We start from the raw sequence: 27,363 nt of genomic DNA, 5'->3' as shown, positions 1-27,363 counted from the left end.
CTACTTGTTAGCAACCGCTGTTTTTATGACACGTAAGCGCTTTATAATTCAATTGTGGGACATTTAATGATGTATTTTATGTTGTAGAACAAAACGTGTAGGCTAAATATCATAAGCCTTTGTTAACCACAGACCTTCTTTCAGGCATTTAACCGAAAACCAATTCAGAAAACCCATTGACTTGAAACGAGGGAACCGGGATCTTTTCCATCTTTTGCTAGACAAGTCACACCCCGTAAATGAGTGAATGTTTACGTCAAACCGGTGAACCCCATGGGAACTCATTTTTGGAAAAACTTTGTATGGTAGTGAATGCAGAAAGACAAACAGTTTTTTGATCCCGCTTCAGTTGAAAACATATGATATTTGTCAGTTCAAAAGATCATTTTTCAACTTAAGAAAGTCGCAGTTTCTCATAAAACTAACGAAATATGAGACTGTGAAAATACGTAATTTTAAAGACTACACAGCCAAAAGTTGCGTGAGTGACATTGGCTCGTTGAATGCTCACCAAAACCCGTAACTTAAATACTGTAGAGCTGGTCCTGTATATTAGCAGCTCCTAAAACTGAAGAACTCCCCTTTCACATAACTGCAGTTGTCAATAAGACCAGGTTTATTGTGATTGTCATCTTTTCTGGTACCTTTTCTGTGCCGAGTTGGCGGCCATGTTGGTGTTGGTGTTGTGTATTGAACGAGATGATGTTCACTGAGCAGTTTAACACAAAACTAGATGGCATTTTATGTTAATTATGACATAATGGGACTTTATTTACTTGGAAAATTATCTCTTAAATTGACAAACAGCATATGCATATATGCATTATTCATGGCACAATTAAGGCTGGATCCAAAAATGATTTGTCTTTCTCCATTCTTAGCCATACAAAGTTTTTCAAAATGAGGTACCATGGGGTCCAAAGGAAGGGTCATGACTCTGTATTACATTGTAAAAGACATTTATTATACATAAACAACGTAAATGAGTGAATGTTTACTTCTTGAATTTACTCCAGTCACGTTGCAACTTAATTACAGAGTAAAAAGTGTATTTAAAGATGTGAAACAAAGGGATTGTGTCCCCTGCTCTGACTGTGTGTGTGTGTGGGGCTGTAAAGTGATAGTGGACACAGCTCTTTCTGATTATGTGGAGGGGGATAATATGAATAACGTCTCAGCATTAGTAATAACAAAAGCGCAACTCAAACTGGGGCTTACCTCAGGCCTGCACCAATGAGCGCCGAGCTCGTGCACACCGCATCCAATGAGTGGTCCCGGGACGCTCACGCACAGCAGTTTGAAGGGCGGTCCTGCGGAAAAAGGAAAGTATGGATCAGACAGCGGCGGAGTTTCGGTGGGAAGGTCCGGACTCCAAAATACCGTGAAATACCGGGAATATTTCAGGGTAAAAAACATTTTAAGGATATGTATTTCGCTGTTTGGTAAGCGGATATTCTTTTTTTTTATTCTTCCGCGTGCCGAGTGGTGTGTTTATATTAAGTTAGCCAGCTTGTTTTGGCGTGTTTTTGATTGATTAGTCAGGAGAGATTAGCAGAACATTCATGGCTTTGATAGCGACTGACCAGGGCTGCAAGCTGAACGGAACCGCGGCCGTTTACGGCAGAGTTGGGCCGAGAAAAGAGGTGTTTCAAGGCATGACAGGGGACTTTAAAACTGCCAAAATGCAGCCGAAAGAGACGGAGTATTCAACAGATGGCCTGCCCAAAGCCTTCCTACACAGCCTGAGGACCCTGTTTGACATTTTGGACGACGGGGGACGGGGTTATGTCCACATCTCTGAGATAGAGACCCGCTGGCAGGGCGCAGACACCCGGGAACTGCCCGGCGGGGTGCTGAGCTGCCTCAGGAGGGTCACACCACCGCATGGCTGCCTCACCTTTGAGCGGTTCGTCGCGGGGCTGAGGTACTCCATGCTCAACCCGGAGAACAGCTCACATTTCAGAGCCCAGGCTGCTGTTCACCCGCAGCAGGCACCAAAGCAGCACCAGAAACCCGCACCGCTGTCCACATGCAGCGTTGGGACACGGGTTGAGAACAAGGTCCGTCCGCTGGGGCCGAGCAACGTGACCAACACCCAGCCACACCGGTCGTCCTCCCTGCAGAGCCGGACTAGGCCGGAGGAGGGGGCCGGGTACCCCATGTGTGGACCGGCCCCGTACAGCGCGGGCTTCGAGAGGTCCGGACGAGGTATGGAGCGCAGTTCCGTGGCTCCGGGGGGCGGGTGTTACCGGGCCGAGCCGGCCCATGCCACCAAACCAGCACAGCCTCAACAGAGCCGGGTCAGGTCCATTGAGTCGCTTGCTCTGGAGTCACCGCAGCTCCACGGATCAGGTAAGTGGTACCATGAAACACACATGTAAATCATAAATGGAAATTATTCAGTGAGTTCATGTCGATAAGTTGAACCCGTGCCTGCCTAGATGGAGATTTAACAGCAACACACCCTCAAACTAAAACAAACACTAACTGCACAGCTGGGCTCGTCTGCCATCATACAGTATCTGCACCTCAAGTTATTTCCACCGCCCTTTTATCTACTTTTTATATGAATCTGTGGCCAGTAAAATGTCAGGAAACAGTGATAAACACCCATCAGGATTTACGAAAGTCCAACATAAGGTCCTTAAATAGTTTATTTTGTCTGACCACAGCCCAAAAGTCAATCATGTTCACAGAAAAACAGCACATATGAGAAGCTTTAAACAGCTATTATTTTGACATTTGAAAGGATAATATGATTAACCATTTTAAAAAATGGTTGTCAAATGAATTTTTTTATGGACACAGAGCCTCACGATACTTGATTTTTGGGGTCTAACCTGGTACTGATATTAGGTAATGAAAAATTCTGATAGTGATTTATTGGTTGCAGTAATCCCTCAAATGTGGTAATAAACTGCTTGTGACAAAGATGTGTCACAGAGGCAGGATATTTAGCAGAGTAACAATAAACCTCACTGACTTCACTAGGAATTCAATGATTATATATTCCCCTAGCATAATTTTCTGCATTATAATCTTTAAAAAAATAGTTTACATATCAGGGCATATTGGTGGCAACATATGGACTAATACCAATATATCAGTCATAGAGGATGAGTTAGATGTAGAGCTACTGTGTTGCTGTATACCTATTAGAGGACTTGAGACTGAATTCTCATGAGCAAGCTTCATTCTCATAGTCTAATTTGATTGGATGCAGTGATCTGTGTCGTACACACAAGTGCAAAATATCTGCAGAGGGAGCCTTAATAAGGTAAAAATGGTGACATGTCTTTGCATGCTTCTCAATGGGGTCAACACCCGTCACTGTTGGTTTTTGACAAAACACTTCTCGGGTATCAGTATTATGTCACCGCTTAAACAGGCCCTGTTTAAGTGCCTCTGCTGTGATGATGGGTTCCTAGCTGAACAATTACTGCTGTTAACCCCAGGTCAGGTTAGAGGTCGTGTCAGAAATTCCTGCAGAAATTTATCTGTCTTGAGGGTCTGCCTCGTGGAAGGAAAACAGTTATGGCCCCTGACTGGAGAACGGGTGATGGTCAGTTGTATGCATGTTAATTTGTTCAGTTTTTCCCTTGCTGAGCCGGATGTAGGTTACAGGAGTTACTGCTGAGAACTTCCCAGTTGGCCTGCTCGTTATCTTGTTCATACATACAGGCTTTCACTCATAACTCACTCTTGTTCCTCTTCTCACAGTCATACGAGTCTTTCTCTCTCTCACACACACACACACACACACACACACACACACACACACACACACACACACACACACACACACACGCACGCACAGTCAACTAGAGTCTGTCCGAGTTTGTGTGATCTCTGTACAGCCAGGCCTGTCTGGAGCTATAAGAGTGACACTCTATCTATCGAGCCCTCAGGGCTTTCATTGCTTACACCACTTGCACTTAGTACAGTGGTTTTGTTCAGATAGAAAGACGGACATGGTCAAACGTTCACATACTCTTGTGCACTTTTGGTTAATTCAAATGAAAGGAAATGCTACAATACACAATAATGCAACAACAGTTCCCTTTGTACACAAAGCAAGGTGCATGAAGAGTTTTTTCACAGGCTATTTCATATTTTAATGGTGTATTTTATGTCGTGGAACAAAACGTGAACATCTCATAAACTTGTGGTAATCACAGACCTTATTAAAGTCTGGTGGGAAGCTTTTCCAGAGGAGGCACCATATCATTGTCCATAGTTGTGGAATGAGATGTGTGTAATAGTATGTCCACTTACTTTGTTTGTCCACATACTTTTGGCCATATAATGTAGACAGACAGACTGACCACCAGTGACCATGCTGTAATCTCTCACATGCAGCCAAACCCTGTTGGATTAGGCCAGATTACATCAGACAGGCCGGGGCTCACTGAATCGCTGCAGTGGTGAAATCCTCTCCAACACCCTGGACATCACCACAAAGTCCCAACGCTCTCTGTCACTTTCAATTGATTTGGGAAAACTATAGTGTTGTGCACTTAAAATCTGATAAGGATAAAATACCTCAGATGAAACCAGGCAGATACCAGGGAAAAATACCACTGAGATGCTTTGCCAACTAAGGTTATGCACTGTTTGGAGAGCCTGGAGGCATCTTTCACTAAATCAGACCTGCCTGTCTTTAAGCTGCTATAGGAAACACCCAGCGAAAACATAAACACACAAATCATTTATATATGGTTGTCTTTGGAATAACCGAAAACTGTGTTAAAGTTGAGTTTCATTGTTCAGTCATGAGCTTGGAGACAGCAGATGACAAAACACTCTCCCCATAAGGTTCATTTAGTGGCTGCTTTGGAGTTTTTGATCATATCTCATGATCTTCTTTGGCTGAAGGGGTTTGCTTTGCTGTCATGTGACTGTGGATGTTCAAATTCCCATTTTTGCACCAACACTTTTAACTGTCAAGGTTGCTTTAGTTTCTTGAAGTAAACTGATAAGGTTTTCCTGTAATGTTGAGATGTCTGAGTTGTTATCTCTACAGTGTGTTTTCCCTCAAATACTTGACATATTTCTGTTTGCTCCAACGAACTCATCCTCAGTCAAGTAAGCAAACAAAGGAGTGGGATTGGTTTCACATCAAATAATCAGTGTGATTTAAACAGCCTTTTTAAAACTACATTTTGTAGCTACAATAAGATTTAGAATAGTCTGCTGAGTTCAGTGTGCACAATAAATAACAGTTATCCTGGCATGTTGACACCAGACATTTGAGTACAGCTCCCTCCTGTGGTGCACACTGGCAACCTGAATGCATTATCGGGTCAAGTGAAAATTTTATCTGTAGTTTTGTTGGTCCACTTCATCACTCTCTGTTTCCAGATGCGGAGGCACTTTACACAGTAAAATTTAATCTCACATTTTCTAGATAAGGGGCTGATTGATAATGCAAAGCTGAAAGATAGCATAGATAGCAATACAATACATTTTGAACATTCTGACTGTGACCATATGCAATAAAGGTGTGTCAAGGCTGTGACAGAATATTCGGAGTTACCTTGAGTACAAACCTTGAATACAAATTTGGTACACTTCCATATGCAACTATCTTGGTTGCAAATGTGCCCAAAAATCTGTCAAGTGAAGTTCAGCCAGTGAAAGTTGTACATTGTGGTTAGAAGTACCTAGTATTCCACAACAAATAATTGAGCATTTTCAATTGCCTAAATCATTTCAGTAATTTAAAATGTTTTCTTAAATGATTGTACAAAGTGTGTTATTCCCTGTACTGTCTGCAACCAGTGCAACTGCAGTAATTACAGAATGCATTCCATCCCACAGTGTTCATTCAATCTGTCTGTTTCACATTTGTCTAGGTGCTGCGAAATCAGGTTTACCAAGATCTCAGAGTGAATCTGCAACAGGATTTACTGGCAGCTCAAGGCGTCACGGGCGGAGTCGGGAAGAGCAGAGGCGTCATACCATCTCCAACGGAGTGGACTATGGAATGGTGTGTACACACACACACGGACGTACACACGCACGCACACACTCACACACACACACACAGTCTCTACAAAGTGCCACGCCTGGGTTTCAGAAAGGAGCGTTTTTGGATGTCAGTGGTGAAACATCTTTTATTTATTACTGGTTAATCAACCACCCGGTCATGGGTTGACGTTAGTGGTGCAAAGGTCTGCTGTTGATCTACCTGGTTTCTATTATTCACCTGCAACCCACCTCTGGTTTTCACGGGTAAAACAACAGCCTCTGCAAACTTAATAAACATGCACATCACTGGTATACATCTGTAAACATCATATGTCTGTTGGAGTAACCCAGTGAAGCTCATACTTAGATAATAAGAACCATACTTGGAGCGATATGTGGCTGGTTTTATTATAAAAGATGTTGCTGCAGCTTGGAAACTCGTCTTTTCAGTTTTGTTTTCCAGCTCAAACAGATTTCAACAGAGTGTGGTTGCAATCAGTGGCTACGCCTACTGAGATCATCACTTCTTTCCACTGGATGAGAATTAATGTAGTTTTCAGTCAAATATGGCATGTGTTGGTTGTTGAGTGTTTGGTCGAGTTAAGAGACTATTCTTGATTTTTTAAAAATTTCTAGTAGGTAAAAAATAGGGATTCACTGATTGTGTAATTCTGAGCTGATACCGATGTTTAAAATGACAATTTGGCCTATAGCCGATGCAGATACTGATGTTTTTCCATTTTTTAAATATTTTTTGTTATTTATTCCCCCTTCAAAAGAAATCTTCATGATAACAAATAACTGAGCTGTAAAGCTATTCAGCCATTCAGTATACTATCTTTGAAAGAGCGCAACCTTTGTTTATAACCTTTGTTCATGTGAAAAATCATTTCTTTTTTTTGGAAAGCAATTGCTTCAAAAGGCTTTTTAGCCTGATACTGTATATTACTACCTACTAAATGAGAAGAATTTTTCAGGAGTTTATATATATATTGATACGATATATTGGTGCATCCCGAGTAAAAATGTAGAGGTGTTATCAGTGAGTTGCTGGCAGAAGATTAATCAGAAACCATTTTGATAATCGATTAACAGTTGAATGAGGTTTAAGCTCTGATAATGGGAATTCCTGCTGCTGTTCTTTTTCTTACATGAATTGAATATCTTCAATGTCTGAACAGACTATGTCAAAACTGACAAAAGTTGACAACTACTGAATGAACGTGTGATATTACATAAGTAACTAGCAAAGTTTGATGGAGAGGAGATTCAACCAAACATTCTGCACTGGTCGGAAAATTTTACTCTTGACAAGCTGAAATTATTCTTCTTTGGTATCTATCATCGTTTTAGTTGTGTTGAGTTGGGTCAAAGAGTAGAGGATCAGTAGTAAAAGACTTTGAGAGTGAGACAGAGGTCTGCTTGGACTTGAACTCTGATAATTTGAAGTTTGACTGGATATAACAGAGATTAAGACTTTTAAAGATATTCTTTATGTATTATGTATATATATATATATATATATATATATATATATATATATATATATATATATATACATATATATATATATATATATAATTGAAGCAGTAAAATTCCTGTAAAATGTACCAAAAAAGAGGTTTTCTAGTCTAGGCTCTTCTTCTATTGGCCCCCACATTCCCCTCCCATCCCTCTGCCCGCTGCCTCCCCCTCACTCTGCCCCTCCCACCCTCCAGTCCAGAGCTCATGCCTCCCTTCACTCTCCGTCTCTCCCCCTGCCTCACCATTTCTCACTCTCTCGCTCGCCTCCTGTCCCTCTTTCTCTCCCTGTTTGTGTTGCCGTCTCCGTCTCTTTTCCCCCCTCGGCCTCCTGTGTCTGGAGAGGCTGCTGACCGACTCCCCTCCTTCTCCCTCCCCCCCTGCCCCTCTCCTCCTCCCCCTTCCCCGCGGCCCTCCCACCCAGGCCAACTTGGCCCGCTGTTGCCCTGATGGTAGTGAGCCGGGTCGGGCCCAGGGGCCTGGTAGAAGTAGAGGACTCGTTCAGCCGGCCCGGCCCAGCCTGGACAGCTGTGTGGGCCTACACCACCGTCTTCATCCCCCTCAGCAGTAGCCTCTACAGCAGCAAGGCCCTGCACTTTTTTCTCTGGGTGAGTAGGACAGCAGGGAGGGAAGACGAGGGACAGAGGGTCGTAGAAGACTTAGGACATTAAAGTTTGTCTTTGAGACGGTTTTTTACTGAGTGAATTTCAAGATTTGAAGATGTGCATCAAGTTGTTTTGATATTTAATTGTGACAGTTGCGACATAGAGGATCAGAAAAGTTGTGGTCAACTTCTGTGTGTTGAATACAATACTTAAAACTTAATTTGGGCTTTTTTTTATTCTTTGGGCTTTGTTTGTTGGCTCTAACCTGCTGTGGTATTGTCGAGCTTTAGGGTTTGAACTTGGACTGAGGCTCGATGAATAATTAAGTAGACTGCAAGAGCTTACTGACAGCAAGGTGTCAAGTCATTTATCAAGAGAAAATGACAATTTTTAGCTGGTTATATTCTTGGATCTAAGTTTTTACTCTCTTTCCTGTTTTCTGTCATTGTAAGTTGAATATTTTTGGGGTATAAACTGTTTTTTAGACAAAAACAAGCAATTTCAAGAACTTGATGGCCATTTTTTGGTGTTTTCTAACATTTCCATAACTAATACAATTGTTTAAATTGAAAAAGTAACCGACAGATCTATCAATCATTGAACATAAATAACCTCTTTTTGTCAGGATTTTCGGTGTATTTGTTTGGTTGCTTCAGGTTTTGGATAGTGCTGAAAAGAGCCAATTACTTAATTGGCATTTCAAGTCATTGATCAAGCAGAAATGCCAAATTCTTGCTGGTTTTATTTTTTTGAAATTTGTTGATTTTCTGCCTTTTCTCTTTAATATAAAGCCAAATGTAATATATTTGGGTTTTATATGGTTGGTTTGACAAAACAAGCAATTTCAAGTCATCACCTTGGATTCTGGGAACTTCCGGGCATTTTTTGCTTTTCGATAGACAAACAATTAATTAAATAATCAGGAATATTCAACAGTTTGATCTATGTCATGTAAACAGTTGCAGCCTTGGTCTGTCCTTGTTTGGGGGACTTTTGGACGTGTGCCTTGCCTCTGAGCTGCTGTTGTATTGAGCTTCAAGGTTCGGACCACACTGTTCGGTGGTGCTTTGTAGACGCAGTTTGAAAGGCTGTTATGTTCTTTGTGTTTTTAACTAAACAGCTTGTGCAACCGGTGTCATGTTATTGTATGTGCACAGTTGTTGTTGTGTGTATTCATGACTGCTCTTTCAGCCAGCACTCAAACATACATGCACACAGACTTTTTCCATCAAGCCATTTGCTGCTCTGCTCCCTCTCTCTGATTATTTCCTGTTCTTTTCTCCCTTTTCTTTTCTAAATGGTGGGTTTTCCTGCCTGTGGACGACCGCACATTCATGCTGCCTGACACCAGGTCATGCTTCATTCTAGACACGGACCCTCCGACCCCCTCCTCTTCCCTTCAACCCCCCTTCCTCTCTTCTTCTGTGTGTACTCTCTCTTCACTCAGAGCAGAATAATGTTAAACAGGGTTCGAGTTTAGACTTCTTCGAGTTCCTTTGTCCTTTGTATAGTTTACAAACATGTATCCCAGCTGCTTATGAGCTGCGGCTGTGTTTTAAACTGATGAGCGATGATCAGAGGAATGTACTGAGCTACACAGGGGACAGAGGGATGGAGCGACGGGCTGGATAGAAAGATGACACACCAGGTGGCTGAATGCCAGCAATGAGGCCTGGACTGTGGCTGTGTGCTGCATGGACAGCCTGGTCAGCACAACTCAATGCAGCCTTGCTGGGGAGTGCACACACACATCTCTCCCTCTTTCTCTTTCACACACACACACACACACACACACACACACACACACACACACACACACTGTGGCAGCCATAGTTGAAGTGGCTCCGCTGTTTACCCCATTCTTAGGTTGCTGTGTGGTTGCCATGACGCTGGACTGATTGCTCCTCTAAACATTGTTCAGGATGGGAGAGAGTCCGGCACAATTGCCATGGCGCCATTGTCTCCCTGCCGGCACAAAAGAGTTTGCTGCAGATGCCCTGGTGAAAGGATGGAGTTTGTCTACCACGCAGGCTGCCAGGAGCCCAGAATCAATCATTAGATTTAATGTTGGCAGCGATCTGAACGCTCTCTTAGTGATGGCAGTGGAAACATGACAAATAAATGTTTTGTTTTTTGTCTGTTTTTAATTGCATTTTCCTCTTTCCTGTCCCCCCCTTTCACCCTCCATTTTTAACTTTCAACTCTCACAGTTGAAGCAAATGAAAGAGCTGGAGCAGGAGAAGGACTCGCTGCTTGCGGGCCTGGAAGTGGTGGAGCGGGCCCACGAGTGGTACCAGGGTCAGATCCACAATGTCACAGAGAGACAGCGGCATGTTGGCCAGAGCTCTCAATGCACGGTGAGTTCAGGATCTAGTCTAAAACTCATCAAAAGTGATGGAGATGTTACCTGTTGCTGTATTTTGTTTGACAATGTCTCGTCATAAGAAGATATTTCTGACACATGTAACACAGATTTTCTAAATGAAGCAAGAAAAACAATTGGGACATTAACAATAAACAACAGAAACAACATATATGAACTATAGATCTGTTTGAAGAATTATATAATTTGATCTAAACTGAAGTATGAACCGGAGGTTGCAGAAGAATATATAGTTTGATAAAGCAAGTATGTAATTGCTTGGGCTCTCCTTTTCCCCTTGACTGACCCAGAAAAGTAAAGTACTATTCAGTATTAATTTATGTCTCTTTGTGTTTTTGTCTGAATCATTTACGTTTTCCCAAATACTTCCTTATTTCTTAATTTAAGTTAACCTCAGTTTACCACAGCTCCTCCTTAGTTTGTTCAGTTCCTCTTTGTCAAGACATTTTCATCAAAACTTTCACTACTATCTTGAATTTCATACTAATGGTCTGTTTATTTTCTCTCCTCTCAGGATTTCTTCACAGAAGCCAATCAGAGCCGCATGAATGTTCTAATACCCAAACTGCAAGAAGTCAACCGCTGCCTTAATGACCTTATTACCTGCACTGGGATGGTGAGAGTTGCCTGCTAATTGACTTTTAGCATTTCTGTGTGATTCTAGTAAGACCTAGGAAATGAGATCGGCAATCTAAAAATAATGTAAATACGGTACACAATAAGTGGTGTTGATGGATGACTGTTTAGATGCTATTGAGGGTATGGATGGAAGCTTTATAGATGATTTCATTCTTTATTTTTGCCGCGTTACTGAGTCACTGTTAGGATCCATCTTGGCTGATGTCAGTCACTGTAGCACAAAACTACAACTGCACAATGTTTTGAGCAAATCTGTCGTAATCAGACATTTTCATGCTATAATAAGCATCTCAAGAAATATGATGGGGTCATGGTATACTGTATTACACAATTATTATTATTATCAGTTGCAATGACTCGTAAAGGAATGAAAAAATAGGTTTTTGGGGGGGTGCTGAACAGACGTGATGTATATGTATATATGTATTGTATATGTATGAATGCAGCTGGATTGGATCAATATTTTCTCCACATGAAGCTCTGACTCAAAATCGTGAGCCTGAGAAATTCAACTTTACATCGCACAAATGTCACCAAAAACAAACATTAATATGCTTACTGATTCATATGATTGTATAAAAATGTAAAGTGATTCTCACGACTGCCACTTTTATCAGATTGCCTTTTCGTAGCATAGCTGTAGAGCATCTGGATATGGGAAGTTGGGTATACAACAGTGTATCTGGGATGGTTTTTCTCTTTAACACTGGTCCCTCTTTGTTTCCAGCAGCCATTTCCTTCCAGTGCTGCTCAGACAGCAGCGCTCTCAGCTAACCCCCAGCCTCCAGGTCCAGCTCCTCCACAAGCCATCCAGAGACTGAAGGACCAGAACAGACTTCTCACACAGGTTCAACATTCGCTACATGCTGTCTATAGATACTAGTCACTAATAGTTACCAGTCAGTGTTGTTGTTTTAAGGCTGTCACTTACTTCATTTCTTCTTCCTCATGAAGGAGGTGACGGAGAGGAGCGAGCGGATCGCCCAGCTGGAGCAGGAGAAGTCTGCTTTGATAAAACAGCTTTTCGAGGCTCGAGCCCGCAATACGCAAGACACCAGCACCATGGACTCCACCTTCATCTGAGAACACTCCACCCAACACCATAACATCATCGTGTTCCAGCTACGAATCATCTGGAGCAAAGCTTCTATAAGACTGAAGCTGACTGTTGTTTACCCACACCTGTAGTAGCAGTGATGCACCTTTAGCCATGACACCCTCGACTGCAGCAGCATGTGAGCACTCCACCTCCACCCCCACCTCCTCCCCAAACCATGCACTACCTAGATGTGAACACTCCAGAGAGTCCAAAGACTCTTTCACTTGCTGCGTGAATCACTCGAGCTTAAAAGACTGGAACACTTTCACAAAACCAGTCGGGTCTCATGAGATCCCATCACTCCATTTCTTGCAGGATTACAGCATCTGCGAGATCTCCACTCCCACTCCCAGAAGGCTTTTTCACTTCTGCTGCTCGACTGCACAGGCAACGGAAAAAAAACTAAACTTGGTGGTCCGAATAGGACAAAACGGGGGAGGGGATTGGTTTCTGTTGGAATAAAATGCCATATTCTTACAGTTTAATATGAAAACAAATCATCAGCTGCTTGCTGTGACCTATCACTTACATTTAAGTTTGGTACTTTGATCGAAATGATAAAGAGACACACTTTGCCCACGTCTTTCATTTCAGTATTTCCTTCCTTTTAATGTGTATGATTTGTTTACCTGACATTTGGCTTTCTGGTTTGTAGAGTGTTTACTTTCAAACACTGAGAGACAGGAATTACTGAAAAAGAGCAGTTTTTATATTATAGGAGCATGTTAAATGTTAAGATGTTTTTTTTAAGATTGAAAACAGAGATGGGAGGACAGCCGACAAGCCATCGAGATGTAGAGGCGGAGATGGATGAGAGAAGTTTGGAAGTTTGCACGTAGAGGTGAGCTGAGGAGGATAATAAACACGGTAGACGGTGAATGTGTCGGAGCTCGAGCTCCTCGGTTGGGAGATCTTCTGATGAAACAAATCATCACTTTGGCTATCCTGTGCTACATCCCCTGTATGTCTTTTACAGTGGATTCTTTGCATGGGTCGTGTTTTCAGCTAAAAAGTATTTATCTTCTGAAGAGATTTTCTGTTTGAAACCTGGAGATTAAACGTTAGCACAGAAAGGAAAAACACAATAATGTCCTCGTAAGTGTCTTGTCCAGGATGGCTTTAGACTAAAACTGTAAAAACATTCAGCCATCCACAAGTTTACAAGAGAAATTATTAGTTAGTGGGTGGTGGTAGATTAAAAACATCGTAGTTTTATAATGGATATGTATGGTACTGCTGGGATGACCGCACTTAACATATAGTTGATGTCTGTTTCCCATTTGTTTGATTGTATTGTTTCTTGCTGCTCAAACTGCATTATGTGTGAGTGAAACTCTTTTCCTTCTGCTTTCTATCGAGAGAACTCAAATGAGATGTAAAAGAAAATAAATAAGACCAAACAAACCCTGGTTGCTGTTCTGTGGTTACTTGCAATGTGTTTTTCTCATGATGTTTGGTCTAAACATATATTTAAAAATAAAATACAGTAGGTGGTTTTTAAAATTGTTGAAGACAGCAACCTTTTAAAAAATATGTTCTAACTTTAAGGCTTATTTTGTTTAAAATATAAAAGCTTTTCAGGATAATTTTATACCTTTTTCTGCAGGTTCTGTGCTGGATGATGCATCAGTTTTAATCCAAAGAATTTGTGAAGTTGATTATAACTAAGTGAGCTCACACATCGGTGGTTTAACTTTCATTTTTCTGCTTTCACATTTAGATGTGAACAAGATGGCTGTGTGAACTATACACAATTTAATAAATATGTTCCTTTGGATGTCAGTTAAGAGCAGAAAGAAAGAAAGAAAGAAAAAGAAAGAAAAACTCAACTTTCCATGAAGAATCAGCAGATTTTCAGGATGATCTGTCCTCATTAGTTCTGTTATGACTCCCTGTCATTAATTAAAGAAGTGTCCCTTGATAGTGAGGATGATCTGATGTAATTCATGCACCACTTTTGCTCTTCACCCTCACATGTGATTAGCTCAGCGTCGGTTTTAATGAGGAGGATAATTGGAAAAGTGGACAGTCGGTGAAGTGAATCATGGATGGATGCAGAACTAACTAGTTTTCATTCGTAACGACTCACGAATGAATATATTTATTCTTCAACTGTGACGGTTTTTCACAAATTAACCTGTGTTGTTAACTGCAAAATTCTATACTGTATTTTCTTAATATACAATTTGACATCCTTCTGTCATTCAGAGATGTGGTTTGCACATTTTTCCTTCACTTAGATGTTTGAGCCTCACAGTAGAGAATGATGTATGAAGAGTTTGATGCATGAAGGCTGTTTACACATACCTACATATATCTGAGTTCAAGATCTATCTATCTATCTATCTATCTATCTATCTATCTATCTATCTATCTATCTAAAACATTCAGCGATGTGAAATTACAACCTCAGGTTATTACACCTTCTGTGGTTACTTGCAGTGTCTAAACATATATTTAAGAATGAAATAGGTGATTTTTAAAATCTCTTTAAACCAAATCAGTCCATAAAAAACACATCAAATATAGATTGCAGAATTTACTTTTCATACATTTTATGTTATTTCATGTGAAGACAGTGACCTTTAAAAAATGTATTCTAACTTTCAGGCCTAGTTTAGGTTTCGTGCTAGGTGATGCATCCGTTTTGAACTAAATATGTCTGTGAAGTTGATTATAATCTTAGGCGACAAAGTCACACTTGTTGGTTGGGGGTTTAACTTCTGTTTTTCCACATGTAGGTGTGAACAAAATGCAGTCCATCTATCAAAATCTGTCATCGTGTTTATTTAAAACCTTCAGCGATGTGAAACTTCAGTAAGATCTCAGGAAGAAGAGGGCCTGTGTGGATGTAGGCAGCTGCGTGTTTTGTGTGTGTGTTTCTGCTCTGATGCAGAATTTAGCAAACCTGTGAGAATCTTCTAACTTACAGGAGGAAGACACATCTCCTGTGAACCCGACACCAGTAAAAACAAGTTCAGAGACTGACACGGAGGAAAACAAACCTGGGTCGAGTTTCAATCAGGTGGCTCTTTGTCAGGCTGTTCAAACACACAGAATAACACACTGTTATACTACATCAGCTGCAGTACATTAATCAAGAAGTGAAGGATGGTTAAACGGTCGACAAAGAGTATGATATATTGACTGTAGTAGCATTGCAAATAGCATCTAATAAAACAGTAGTAAAAGGTCAAAGGTCACCTGGGAAGTCATCCAGAAACGCTCAAAAATGACACTCTCAGTTGATACCACGAACAACCGAACACACACAATAAAAACACCATTTAAAACGTGCTGTTAAGTGTGAATCGTGAAGTGATTTGCAGGGATTCAGGTCCCTGTTCTGCGTGTTGGGTGCGGCACAAACCCCACAGACGGACATCACACCTCGACCGGCGTCAGCCTCATGTAACATATTACACACCGTTACATCAAATTGAATCAGAAGTGATTTTCTGGACTGTTGCATCAGTTGTTTACTGCCGATTTTTTTTCCGTCAGGCTCCATCGGTTCGTTGCATCATTGCCAATCGGTGTGAACAGATGATGGCTTTCCACAATAAACCTGTATTACATTTCAGTGACCTCACTTTCACACTTTTTCACATTTCTCATGCTCATCTTTTTTTTTATGACTATTTAATTTCTTTATTTTAAAAGTTTGATGGATGTACAGGGGGCCAAACAAGACATTGTGGCACCCAGTGGGAGATCCTCAGCCTCCACACCCTCGTCTCGATGCTGTGATTGGATGATCAGACCGGAGCAGGATCCCTGAAGCGTTAGTGTCATCTTCAAGAGTTTTTCCATTCATTTTGAGGTGAGGGCTCAGTGTTTGCTCACCCTCGGACAGATGCACACAGGAGTCACAAGGACACCAGTCACTTTTAAGAAGGTGCTGCGGGATCCTGTTAAGCAGGTGAGTGACATTTTTGGGACACAATCATAACTCCTGACCTCTTACATCAACTGTAATTTTTGTTTGGTTTAGTTTTAGCTCTTCTGTCTTGTAGCTGTGTCTTTTGTTCTGTCACTGCACTTTATTAGTGCTCTGCAGAAGGCAGGAGTCTCTTTACAGTTGCACATTTACATGTCTCCCTTAGATACAGAGATAGTGGAGTGAGCCGCTTGTTGACATGGAGGGAACATGTAAGAACGCTCGCAAACAATTCTGCCCTCCCATAAAGACACTTTTAGAATACTACCACCATCACTGTGTGGCCTGTGACATTAGTGTGTGAAACAGGAAAGGGTTGTGGAGTCAGTGTTACAGTAGATACAGAGGTAGTTGTGTGCAGAAGTTATCAGTTCACCGGACGACTAGATACAAGTTTAAGGTAGGCCTTCATTTACCATTCAAAACCGCATAGAGACAAATTATACTGTAATATATGGTGTGCGGTGCACGTCTGATAAGAGTTTAGCGAGTCACAGTTCATTTCAAGTCTGGTGCTGCTACTCAAATTTCCACTGTGTAGCTGCAGTGAGTCATTGAAAACTTCCTGAGAGTGCATATGTGTGATGCAGTACTTCCTTATCTACTTTTTTAAAAAAATTTTTATTTTCAGGATTTCATCTGAAGCTGAGGTAGGTGACAATGAATTTTAACACATTTAGACCAACAAAAATCTGATCAACTTCACATATGCAGCATAAAAATGAAGCAATGTCTTGCTGTGAATCTTCCTCGAGGTTTTTCCTTCTTAGGCTGTTTCATTTGGAGGATTTTTAGAAGCCATGAGTGGTGAAAGTTTCCAGTAATTTATGAGAAAGAAAAACATTTTATAATATTTCTTGTCCCTTTAATCATCTTGTAGCCCCCTTTAGATTGATCTAATGCGACTGGTACGTTTTTATTTTCTGTTATCGGCGGAACAACTTATGTTTTATTCAAATGTTTAAGCTCATGTGCTCTAAAGTCATTGCTTTATGAATTTGTTGCGTGCTCGTTAGCCTTACCCCGTCTCTCGCCCAGCCAGAAGTTTTATTGAAATAGCCCTATGATACAATGATACAATACAATTTCTAAGATACAATATTTACATGTCTCAGTTGGATCTATGTAAAGCAGAGTGGTTGGTGCTTCATGCATGAGTGTGAACTAAGGTTCTCACATAATGAACAGAATAACTTGTTTGAATCTTTGTGCTCCTACTGTTTGTGATTGATAAATAAATGCATGATACTAATTGACAAATATCATGTTTATTGAATCCATTTATTGATTAGAAACTACAACTTCACTTCACACAGCTACAATGATATCTGCGATGTAGCAGCTGTGTGCTGCTGTGTGTGTTTCTGCTCTGATGCAGAACTTCACAGACCTGTGAGAATCTTCTTATCACTTTAATCATCTTGTGACCCCTTGTGGGGGGTCAGGCCCCCTGATTAGAAGCCACTGGATAGACAGATGTTTTCTAAGCAGCACATTAAGAAGTCCCTCACCCCATTACATTTGTAATTACAGTCTTGGAGGATTGAAGGCAGCTTTCGAAAAGTCCCAAAAAGTATTTTTATATTGAAAGAGTTTGACCAATGCTGTTTTCAGTCTGTTAATGTCACCTGTTTGACTAACAGGGCATCAATACAGTTAAGAAAATGGAAAAAAGAAAACTGTAGTGTGTCTTGTCTTTGTCAATCACTTTGGAGTGAATGGCTCCAACAAATGCAAACAAGAAATACAAATTCAGTCCGAAAAGCCTTTAATTTTGCGTCGCTGTCACACACGTGTTTGGGCTGAAAGTCTGAAAGAATTTAAATTAATCAAATTAAAATACAAACACAGATACTTAAAAAGCAAATGATGAGATGCCCTGATGGCTTTAAAGTTTAAGGCTCTGAGCTTGTAATCTGGAAGTCCCCAGTTTGAATCTTCACTGGACCTTTGTTGCATGTCATTACTGGTTTCTCGCTGTCCTCATTTCCTGGCTGCTAATAACTTTCTAATAAAGGCAACAAATGGATCCCATTAAACTTTAAAAAATGTCATCAGTGTCTTAAATGTCTTTATCTTGTAGGTGGTTTAATGTATGAAGTTTTGACATGTGTAGTCGCCAGTTTTACACAAAGTCAACAAATTCTCCATCATGTTTTGGGTATTAAAGGAAAAGTTCACCCAAAAATGAAAATTCAGTCATTATCTACTCGCCCACATGCCGATGGAAGTTTGGGGACTTGTTTTAAAATGTTCAAAAAGGACTATAAGATAATATGAAATGACTCCATACAGCTCGTCCGGCGTAATCCAAGTATCTGAAAGCCCTGAGGTCTCAGATCGGTTAGAAAAGATGGTATTTACACCCTTTTTAAAGCAGAAATCTTCACTGTAGCCGCTAAGCGAAAGCGTGCACACCCAGTTTGAAGTGGGCGCATGACCTCGACCACGCGTCAAGGGTGTAAGTTACATTTAACCAGCTAAAACAAGACCCCATCTACTTCAGGTGTTTAGAGCAACACTGTTTTGCTGTGAAGCTGAAATGTTTTGTTCTTTTGTTCTTCTTCACTGTCTCTTCCGTTTCTAACACCTGAACCTGATCTCTTCTGTTTATCTGACAGATCTTTGTTCCTCTGATGTCCTCCAACGGCCTGTCTCTCTGATCATCATGGAGGTTTTATACATCAACTCCTCGGTGCTCTTCGTCTCCCAGAGACCCCTCAACTACACCGGCACTGAGAGGACGGTGTATGAGCGTTGCAAAGACATGCCCACTGTTATCATTTGGTACTTGGGCCTGCAGTTCATTAACATGTTCCTGGGCATCCCGGCCAACCTCATGGTGCTGTGGCTCATCCATAAGAACAAGGGGGACTCCTCCACCTCAGATATCTTCATCATTCATCTGGCCGTTCTGGACGTTCTCTTCTGTCTCATCCCTCCACTCGAGCTGGCCAACATAGTCTTCCTAACCACCAGTAGCACCTGGTATGTCCTGCGGTTCTTCTACGGCATAAAAGACACCTCGCCTCTCTTCCTCTCCTGCATCTGCCTGGACCGCTACATGGCCGTGGTCCACCCCATCACCTTCACCGAGCTCAAGGACCGACAGCACCGAGCGGTCCTGGCCTTCATCGTCTGGCTGATCACTCTGGCCTACGCTGCTGCTAAATGTGTAGGCAACATCGTCAACTTCGAGAAGGTCTTCACGGCGATGATCCTCGCCACATTTGTCTTCATGGTGTACTGCAACATCGCAATCCTCTGGGTGCTTAGGCAGTCTGGGCCCGGCAGAGACGAGATGCATCCTGTGAAGAAGAGAGCCTTCAAGATGGTCCTCATCATCCTCGCCATCATAGTGTTCAACTACTTCCCGCCAGTCGCACTCTTCCCGTTCCAGCACTACTTCTCCCCTGACGTGTTTGAGTGCTACATTCATTACGTCGCCTTCGGCCTGATGGACTTCAGCAGCAGCATTCAGCCGATGCTCTATCTGTCCAAGGAGAAGCAATGCAGCCTCAACTGCTGCCAGAGCAGCACCACCACCCAAATCCCATAGAGATACATGTTTGGCAAAAATTTTCATATGAGTGTGACGTTGTAGTGAAACATAGGATAATAAATTGTGTTCTTGCTTGATCCGATGTTGAAAAAAATGCTGACAAATTCTGTGCAGAAATGTTGTGTATTTTAAGGCAAAAGTTGGGAAATATACTTTCTCTCCAGTTAGATTAGAAGTTTGATACCACTCTGTCCCTTGAATGCGTACTGCTAGCATTCAGTTAGCTTAGCTTAGCACGAAAAAAACAGGGAAACAGCTAGCTTGTATTCGACACACCCGAATACATAGGACAGACAGGAATTCTGTTTGTGCAGATTAATTAAAACCTACAGTCTGAACACAAATATTGTCATGGATAATCTACAGACCTCCCTGAACCTCTTTCAAATGAAGTAATTGTCCCCATGAAAACAGCTGACAGTGTCTTCTGTGGATAATTCAGAGTTGCAGGAAACGTTCTTTATTCTTTATTATTAATTAAATCTCTTTTTTCTAAGTTTCCAATCTTCTGAGCACCACGTAGGATATTCTATTCACCTCTTTCCTTTTGGGGAAATCTAATTTGGCATGTAAAACCAAGTCTGTCTGCATGGCCTGTTAGAGACCACCAGAGGGAATATAAGAAGGTTTTTATCTGTAAATTTTGGATGAACTGGCCCTTTAACTTAACTTTTTTAAGCAGCTCCTCCATACTCAGTGAGGCCAACTGGTCAAATATGTGTTTCATAACATGGTGTAAAAAACCTGCATTTAAAAATAAAAGCATTTGGCTTTATAGACAGACTGCACACATCTCAGCCATTATCATTGTATTATTCTACTTATCACTATTGATATCGTTGTTTAGTTTCGGTTTTATTGATACAGTTATGTTCTCAGGTCTCTCTTGAAGTGAAATCTCAATCTAAGTGAGAGTTACCTGATAATAAAAGTTTCTATGAATGTCTTGTGAACAGATTAAATGGGCTCAGTTTTCCCTCAGGGTATAGATGTTGGGAACCACTGCATTATACACAGGCACTGATCTAAAAAATGCATTGTTTTGCTTTTATGGTTGCACTGAGCATGTATTGGGCAGGAGTAGCAAGCTCAAAACCTGCATGGACCAGTCAGTTGGCAGTGTGGACTGGGAGCTGGAGAGGTGCCAGCACACCTTCTGGCATCTGACTGCAGGACAATCTCTTGTATGTTTATAGGTGCTGTTTGTATGTGTGTGTGTGTGTGTGTTCTGGGCCTGTTTATTTATAAAATAACAACAGAGCTAAAAAGAAATTGAAGGTGATCAATATAGTATGTCATCTTGTTCTTCTTCTAAAAAATGAACGCACATAATGTATTTGTACTTTGTATTTAAGTGAACCTACATTTTAAATATCCTTATTTGCCTTTTATTTCAAATAAAACATGCCTGTAAAGTGTAAATAAGACACGCGACATCTTTTGGTTACGTTTTTCTTTAATTTAAGACACAGATCACACAAAAGTCAGCAACGATAAGTTCCTAGTAGCAAACACTCCTGTGCAGGTATATCGACCAGTTGCCACAACAAACAGCAGCCCTATCATCATTAACATGACATTTTACTCCGGTGTGTGTCAGTTTACATAATTCATGATAAGAGATGAGTTTCCTACAACAAATCCTCTAGAAGCTCGACATTCGTTGAGATCAGCATGGCTTACAAAACGATTATTAATTTATGACTGAGAGCCGACCAATCGATACTGAATATTTGCAGTAACATTATTACAGCCTATAAATACATTCTTGTCAGAATCAGACTGCTGACTGTGTAGTTAAAGCTATATACAGCAATATATTAATGATCTTCACTGATGCAGCACACATTCCTAAACCTCCGGCTACTACAAAGTGTATAAATGTGTGTAGAAGCATCTTAAATCTAAAAACAATTATATTATTTTCTACTGACTCCTGTGGGGTATTTTCTTCACAAGGAGGTCAAAGCTCAGAATCTGGAAACATTACTTATTCTCTTCCTTTAAAGCATTTCTTAAACATACCACAGACACAGTGGTAACATACGGCAAGTTTAAAAGAACAACTGTTCTTTAAAAAGGTCCCATTTTCAGTCCGTGACTCTTTACACCGTTGTGAGAGAGACGACTACAAGAGGAATATTAGAGTTTATCAATCAAGATAAAATAATCAGTCATATGGTATTGCTAAATATTTGGACCTACTAAAAATCACAGCAAAGATTAGACGACAGTGTATTGCACTGTAACACAAACATCACATACAGTTGTGAGCTTGAAACGTGGAACAGCAGTTTGACAAGTGATCATAACTCAAGGTCCGCTTACCAGGCTTTACTGGAGCTTTCAGCAACAGCACACAACCGTAGCGGTCAAAAACAGGCCTGTGTTAAAACAGGAAGTCCAGTTCAAGTTGCAGAGTAGAGATATATGTAACATTTCCGCATTTGAATATCTAAAAATGACTAAAATTTTGTTATATATTTACCCAAATGTTTCCAACAATGTTCAAACCCAGAAAAATCTGTTATTTTATTCACGGTAACGGTGCGTTTGATTTGGTCCTTTGCTGTACAGCTTCCGGGGAAAACATCAGATGACATGTAGGTCAGTAACTCAGCAAATTTGATTAAACGTAACGTGAATAAAATATTAAGAAATCATCTCGGTGGTGGTTTAACATGATCCCATGCTACTAGTTACAATGTCACCAAACTACATTTTTTGTTTTGATTGAATGTTTAAAGGCTTATCAGACTCTAAAAACTCTGCACAACACTTTGTTATACTCTGCTGATGTAGACCACAAGATGAGTCTGAAAGCTCTGATAAAAGCTCGTAAGGGGGACCTTGATTTAACAGCACACACAGCACTCATTCTCAGCATTTACATTACTCATCTCCAAGAGTTTGGTTCTGATTTCTCTCAGTGTCTGACAGTGTCTCCGGAGCTGAAGCTCGGGCAGTTTCAGCCTCGCTGGTGCTTCCCTCGCTCTGAGCCTTCTGCTCCTTGGCTGCGTGCATCTTCAGGTGCTTCTTAAGGGAGGAATGATCTGTGTAGGTCTTTCCACACTGGCTGCAGAGGTAGACCTTCTCTTTGGTGTGGACCAGCTCGTGTCTCTTCAGGTGACCCGACCTGCTGAAGCTCTTGCTGCAGTACGAGCAGCTGTACTCCTTCTCCCCCGTGTGAGTCCTCTGGTGCAGTTTGAGGCTGCTGGCCACCGTGAACTTCTTGCCACATTCGTTGCAGCTGTACGGCCTCTCGCCTGTGTGCATCCTCATGTGGATGGTGAGGTGGCCCGCCTGGCTGAAGGTCTTCTTGCACAGCTCGCAGCTGTAGGGCCTCTCTCCAGTGTGAATCCTGTAATGCGTCTTGAGGTCGCCCAAGCCGTTGAACCTTTTGCCACACTGAGCGCAACAGTACGGCTTCTCGCCGGTGTGGATCCTCTCGTGTATACGCAGGTTTCCTGCGTTGCTGAATGTTTTGCCGCACTCCTGGCAGCTGTAAGGCCTCTCCCCGGTGTGAGTCCGCAGGTGGACTTTGAGCTGGTTGTGCTCATTGAAGCGCTTCCCGCAGTGCGAGCAGGAATACGGCTTCTCTCCAGTGTGGACTCGTTTGTGTATCCTAAGCTGACTGGGGTGGGCGTATGTTTTACTGCAGATGTTACAGCTGTAGGGTCTTTCTCCTGTGTGTGTGCGCTTGTGGGATTTGAGGAGATCAGCCCGGCCGAAGCGTTTGCCACAGTAGCTGCAGCTGTGCGCCTTCTCGCCGCTGTGAGTCTTCATGTGAGCGTTGAGCGAGGCGGCTCGACTGAATGTTTTGGGACAGGTGGGACAACGCAAAAAGTTGTCACGAACCTCCAAAAACTCATCTGCAGGAATGGTGGGTGAATCGTTTTCCTCATGAGTCACTACTTCATCCTGTCTGCTCACTCCATCAGGATCTATTTCTGATTCAGGGTAAAATCTCAATGCATCAATGGACAACACCCCAATCTGCTCCTCCTCCTCTGTCTTAATGAACTGTCCATCCTGCATGTAAGTGTCAGAAACAATGGTGACTTTAACCTCACTGTCACTGCCTCTGGAGTCTTGCTCCAGGCCTGGAGATGGCGGCAGAGGTTCATACGCATCGTGACTGTCAAAACTCACCTCTGTGCTCTCGTTTTTTATCGGCCTCATTGTCAGATTGAGGAGGGATGAAGGCTGCGAGAGGTCAATAGCACCGCTCTCCTCCAGGCCAGGCTCCGTTTTTACAGATATTAAGGTTTGGGTGGAGACACTTGCCCCTGGTGTGTCCACACATGGTCCTTCTAGATCAGTCTGCAGTAAAAAGGAGGCAGGGGATACGCGCTCCCTCATCTTGTCTTTATGCTTCCTCCTGCAGCTCTTCTTGTCACTGCTGCGTATGGACATCTTGAAAGAGCCCTGGGTGGAGGTGATGGGACGATCGTTCCATTCGGATGTTGAAAAGTTTTCAGGAGCATCTTGTTCATGAATATCTGTCAGAAGTAAACATAAATAATGAGTAAAATAGTACAAACTGTGGGTCATATATACATATTACAGCTGGAATGTTTGATTAGGGAAGACATAAAGCGACAAAACAGCCTGAACTTTTAAATTAATCAACCACAATTTTGATACTCTACTTCAGCAATTTTTTGAGGAAATAAAATATCAAAAATGTTATGATCCTGTCTGCTTAAATACGAATATTTTCTTGTTTCTTTACTCCTCCATGACAGTACATTGAATATCATTGGGTTATGAACAAAACAAAACATTTGAGGATGCCGTCTTGGGCTTATAGAAAAGCTTAATGCCATTTTGCACAATTTCCTGACATTTTAGTGACCGAACAACTTACTGATTAATTAATTATTATCATCATTATACAACAGATTAAGTGACAAAGTTGCAGCCTTAAACTCAACTGACTTCAATGTTGGCGCATTATAATTTAAAGCTGCAGAAGAAGCTGTAAACACAACACACGCTTTCATTTGCAGTCATGTTTCTTGATAGCTGATAAATGTAAGTCCTTTATCTATTTATTATTATTATTATTATTATTAATTAGAAGTGATGAAACAAACGCTCTATGTATATTCTTAAGGCTGAACTAAATATCCTGAATACATTTTATACAAGAGGATATCTCAGATTATATACTTCAATATGTGTATATAAAAAAAACTTGTCTGCAGCGTGTGATTGATTTCCACATTTTGAAACATGCAGTTAACTTTATATTGTAGAATTGATAAATAAAGGACTTCCTTATCTTATCTTATGTTGTTAGTATGGGCAGCATATTGTACAATGTAAACAGTACTGTTTACACAGCGGCCCCCCTACACGTTCACAGCCCTGTGTTGAATGTAGTGCTTGCAGTCTTTTGCTTCTGCTGCTGCTCTTCATTCATGTGTAGGTGAGCACACACATCACACAGCACAGGCACATTTGCTGACACTGCAGGTAGAGCTTGAACAAAAGGTCAGTGTCTGCATGAAGCTACACTGCCCACCGTCGCGACAAACACACCGACACCCTCCATTATAGACCGAGTGTAGACAACCGTACCTCTGGCAGCAGACTCCGAGCTCTTCTGTGCAAGCAGCAGCCGCTTCAGGCCCTCGTTCTCCGACTCGATCCTCTGTATTGTGCCCTGGTACTCGGACAGGGTCCGGTCCACTGAGTCCAGGATGTCGCTGACTGTCGCTTTGAAGATCTCATTCAGAGAAGACTCCAGGAAGATTTTCAGGTCATTTGACTTGGACATGTTGGACCGAGCGGCTGCGGGTGTAGACAACTCACCCGTCGGTTTGTACTCGGTTAAAAGTATCTGGAAGAGAGAAAAAAAAAGAAGAAGTGGGTGTGTGCGGCTCTGCTGCTGCCGTGTGCGGAACAAACAAAGCAGACACGGTCGCACGAAAGTGACGACACGGTGAAGCTGGCTGTGTTTTGCATACGGCCGCTCACAGGTCTGTGGCGCCCCTGCTGGCGTGGAGTGGAACCGTCGGGTCCTGACACAGTTTATAGAAATAACCACGGTGATAAATTTAGTTTAAATATCGACGAAAACAACTGCAAAACTACAGCAACACTGCTAGATCAGGTCACTACTGCTACTAGTAGTACTACAACTGCCAAATCAGCTTCTACAACCACTAACCAACAACTAAATTTAACTAACTGCAACTGCAAGGATGCTCAAATAAATGCTAGGTAATGCTAATATTTTAATACTACCGGTTATCTGAATGCTAATCGTGCTAATTACGCTGCTCACGATGTAACTTTGGTTATATGTCAAGACTAAAGCTAATTACGCTCATGCTAATGATATAAGTTAATCGTTTTAAAACGTTGATAATAACGAATAACAACGTTATTGTATAATATTAGCTACTACTTTAACTACGTTAACTAGCTAACTGGAAGTAGGTGAAACTAGTTAATGTCCTCTGCTAGCTAATGTGCTTAGCATTAGCTAACCTAACTAACTGCAAGCTAGTTAGGTTAACTGGAGCACTCAGCTGAAAAAATAGTTAGCTAGAATTTAAATAAATTATTAGCACTAACAACAGATGATACTCATGCTAAATACTTTTTTAATACTAGTGCACCAAATAATGATTTTCAAGGGATGCTAATCATTTGAATAATGATATTTATTTATGCGAACAGTGATACAAACATAAATGCTTAAACATTTTTATCATTTTAATTTTTTTTCATCAATTAAATAAATGCAAATGTGTAACTCCGACATTAAATAGTCAATTAAAAGATGTATGCAGTCTATATAGTATTGTGATTACAGGTAAGCCTTTATAAAAGCCTCTCATGTCTGTGTTAAACAGGCTTTTTTGCCCACAGCCAGACATCTAGCTAGTTAACCAATAGAAAGAGGGACAGCTAATTCCAGTGCAGCTACTGACTGGTGCATATTGAATCTGAATACCTTCTGGTTTAACCACATAATTCCTGCTGTGCTGAGCCACTCCCCTCACCTGAACTAGTATGTTTGCTTGCATGCCTTCAGGCCAGTGGGCGTATGTTGAGGCCTCTCAGGTGTCTCTGAGCTCTTGAGTCATCTGCCAATCACAATGTGCCTTTTCTTCCTCTCTGTCGGTACTCGGCAGCTTTCTCCTTCTGTCCGTCCTCTAAATTCTCTTCTCTCCTTTTTCTTTCCCCTCAGCCATATCTGCTGTTAGACGAACAGGAAAGAGGGAAATGGAAATCTGATTCTGATCTTTCCAAAATGGACAGGAGGCGCGAAGAAAAAGGAGTAGGACCTGGTGCAGACTAGGACTTGTGACGTGCATGCATCTCAATGCGACACCACAGACTAAAACTCTGCTCGGCTGAAAGAGAGCGGATGTGAGGCTTGCTTGTTGTGCGCTGCAGGTTTAGACCTAATCAACTGAGGGTTATTTGTATGCTTGTGTGCATGTGTGTGAATATGTCCGCGAAGGGCGAAGGCGCAGCTCTTTAACAGCGGTATAAACCCAGTATAACACAGTGGTGTGTCTCTCCCTTCCAAGACTTAAAACCTCACAAGCAGGCTGATCATATGATGCTGCTTTAAAGAGCCTGGAGGGGGTAAGTCATGCTTCACAGCTGAAAATATTCCTG

General features: G+C 41.6%; 3 protein-coding genes across 4 annotated transcripts; 2 read left to right on the top strand and 1 right to left on the bottom strand.

Annotated features, from left to right (window-relative positions):
- The first annotated feature begins 1,335 nt into the window (after positions 1 to 1,335).
- Positions 1,336 to 13,613, top strand: sapcd2 (suppressor APC domain containing 2). Of its 2 annotated transcripts, none has more exons than XM_073478164.1 (6): positions 1,336 to 2,352; positions 5,856 to 5,989; positions 10,307 to 10,453; positions 10,994 to 11,095; positions 11,846 to 11,965; positions 12,073 to 13,613. In XM_073478164.1, the coding sequence occupies exons 1-6, from the start codon at positions 1,563 to 1,565 to the stop codon at positions 12,199 to 12,201; spliced, it is 1,422 nt and encodes a 473-aa protein (XP_073334265.1). In that variant the 5' UTR covers positions 1,336 to 1,562; the 3' UTR covers positions 12,202 to 13,613. The 2 variants fall into 2 exon arrangements, with proteins under 2 accessions (XP_073334265.1, XP_073334266.1); XM_073478165.1 differs by having other exon boundaries at positions 1,417 to 2,352; positions 11,849 to 11,965; positions 12,073 to 13,605.
- Positions 13,614 to 18,825: 5,212 nt separating this feature from the next.
- hcar2 (hydroxycarboxylic acid receptor 2-) lies at positions 18,826 to 19,716 on the top strand. The gene has a single exon (XM_073478422.1). The coding sequence runs from the start codon at positions 18,826 to 18,828 to the stop codon at positions 19,714 to 19,716; it is 891 nt and encodes a 296-aa protein (XP_073334523.1).
- A 1,450-nt stretch (positions 19,717 to 21,166) lies between these two features.
- On the bottom strand, positions 21,167 to 25,565 carry LOC141005960 (uncharacterized). The gene is made up of 2 exons (XM_073478028.1): positions 25,306 to 25,565; positions 21,167 to 24,221 (listed from the first exon to the last, which is right to left on the bottom strand). Exons 1-2 carry the CDS (start codon positions 25,502 to 25,504, stop codon positions 22,612 to 22,614), a joined length of 1,809 nt encoding a protein of 602 aa, XP_073334129.1. The 5' UTR covers positions 25,505 to 25,565; the 3' UTR covers positions 21,167 to 22,611.
- Positions 25,566 to 27,363: the final 1,798 nt, after the last annotated feature.

This window comes from Pagrus major, chromosome 12 (assembly GCF_040436345.1).
Source record: "Pagrus major chromosome 12, Pma_NU_1.0".
NCBI classification, from domain to species: Eukaryota; Metazoa; Chordata; class Actinopteri; order Spariformes; family Sparidae; genus Pagrus; species Pagrus major.
This window is presented reverse-complemented; position numbering and strand designations above follow the sequence as displayed.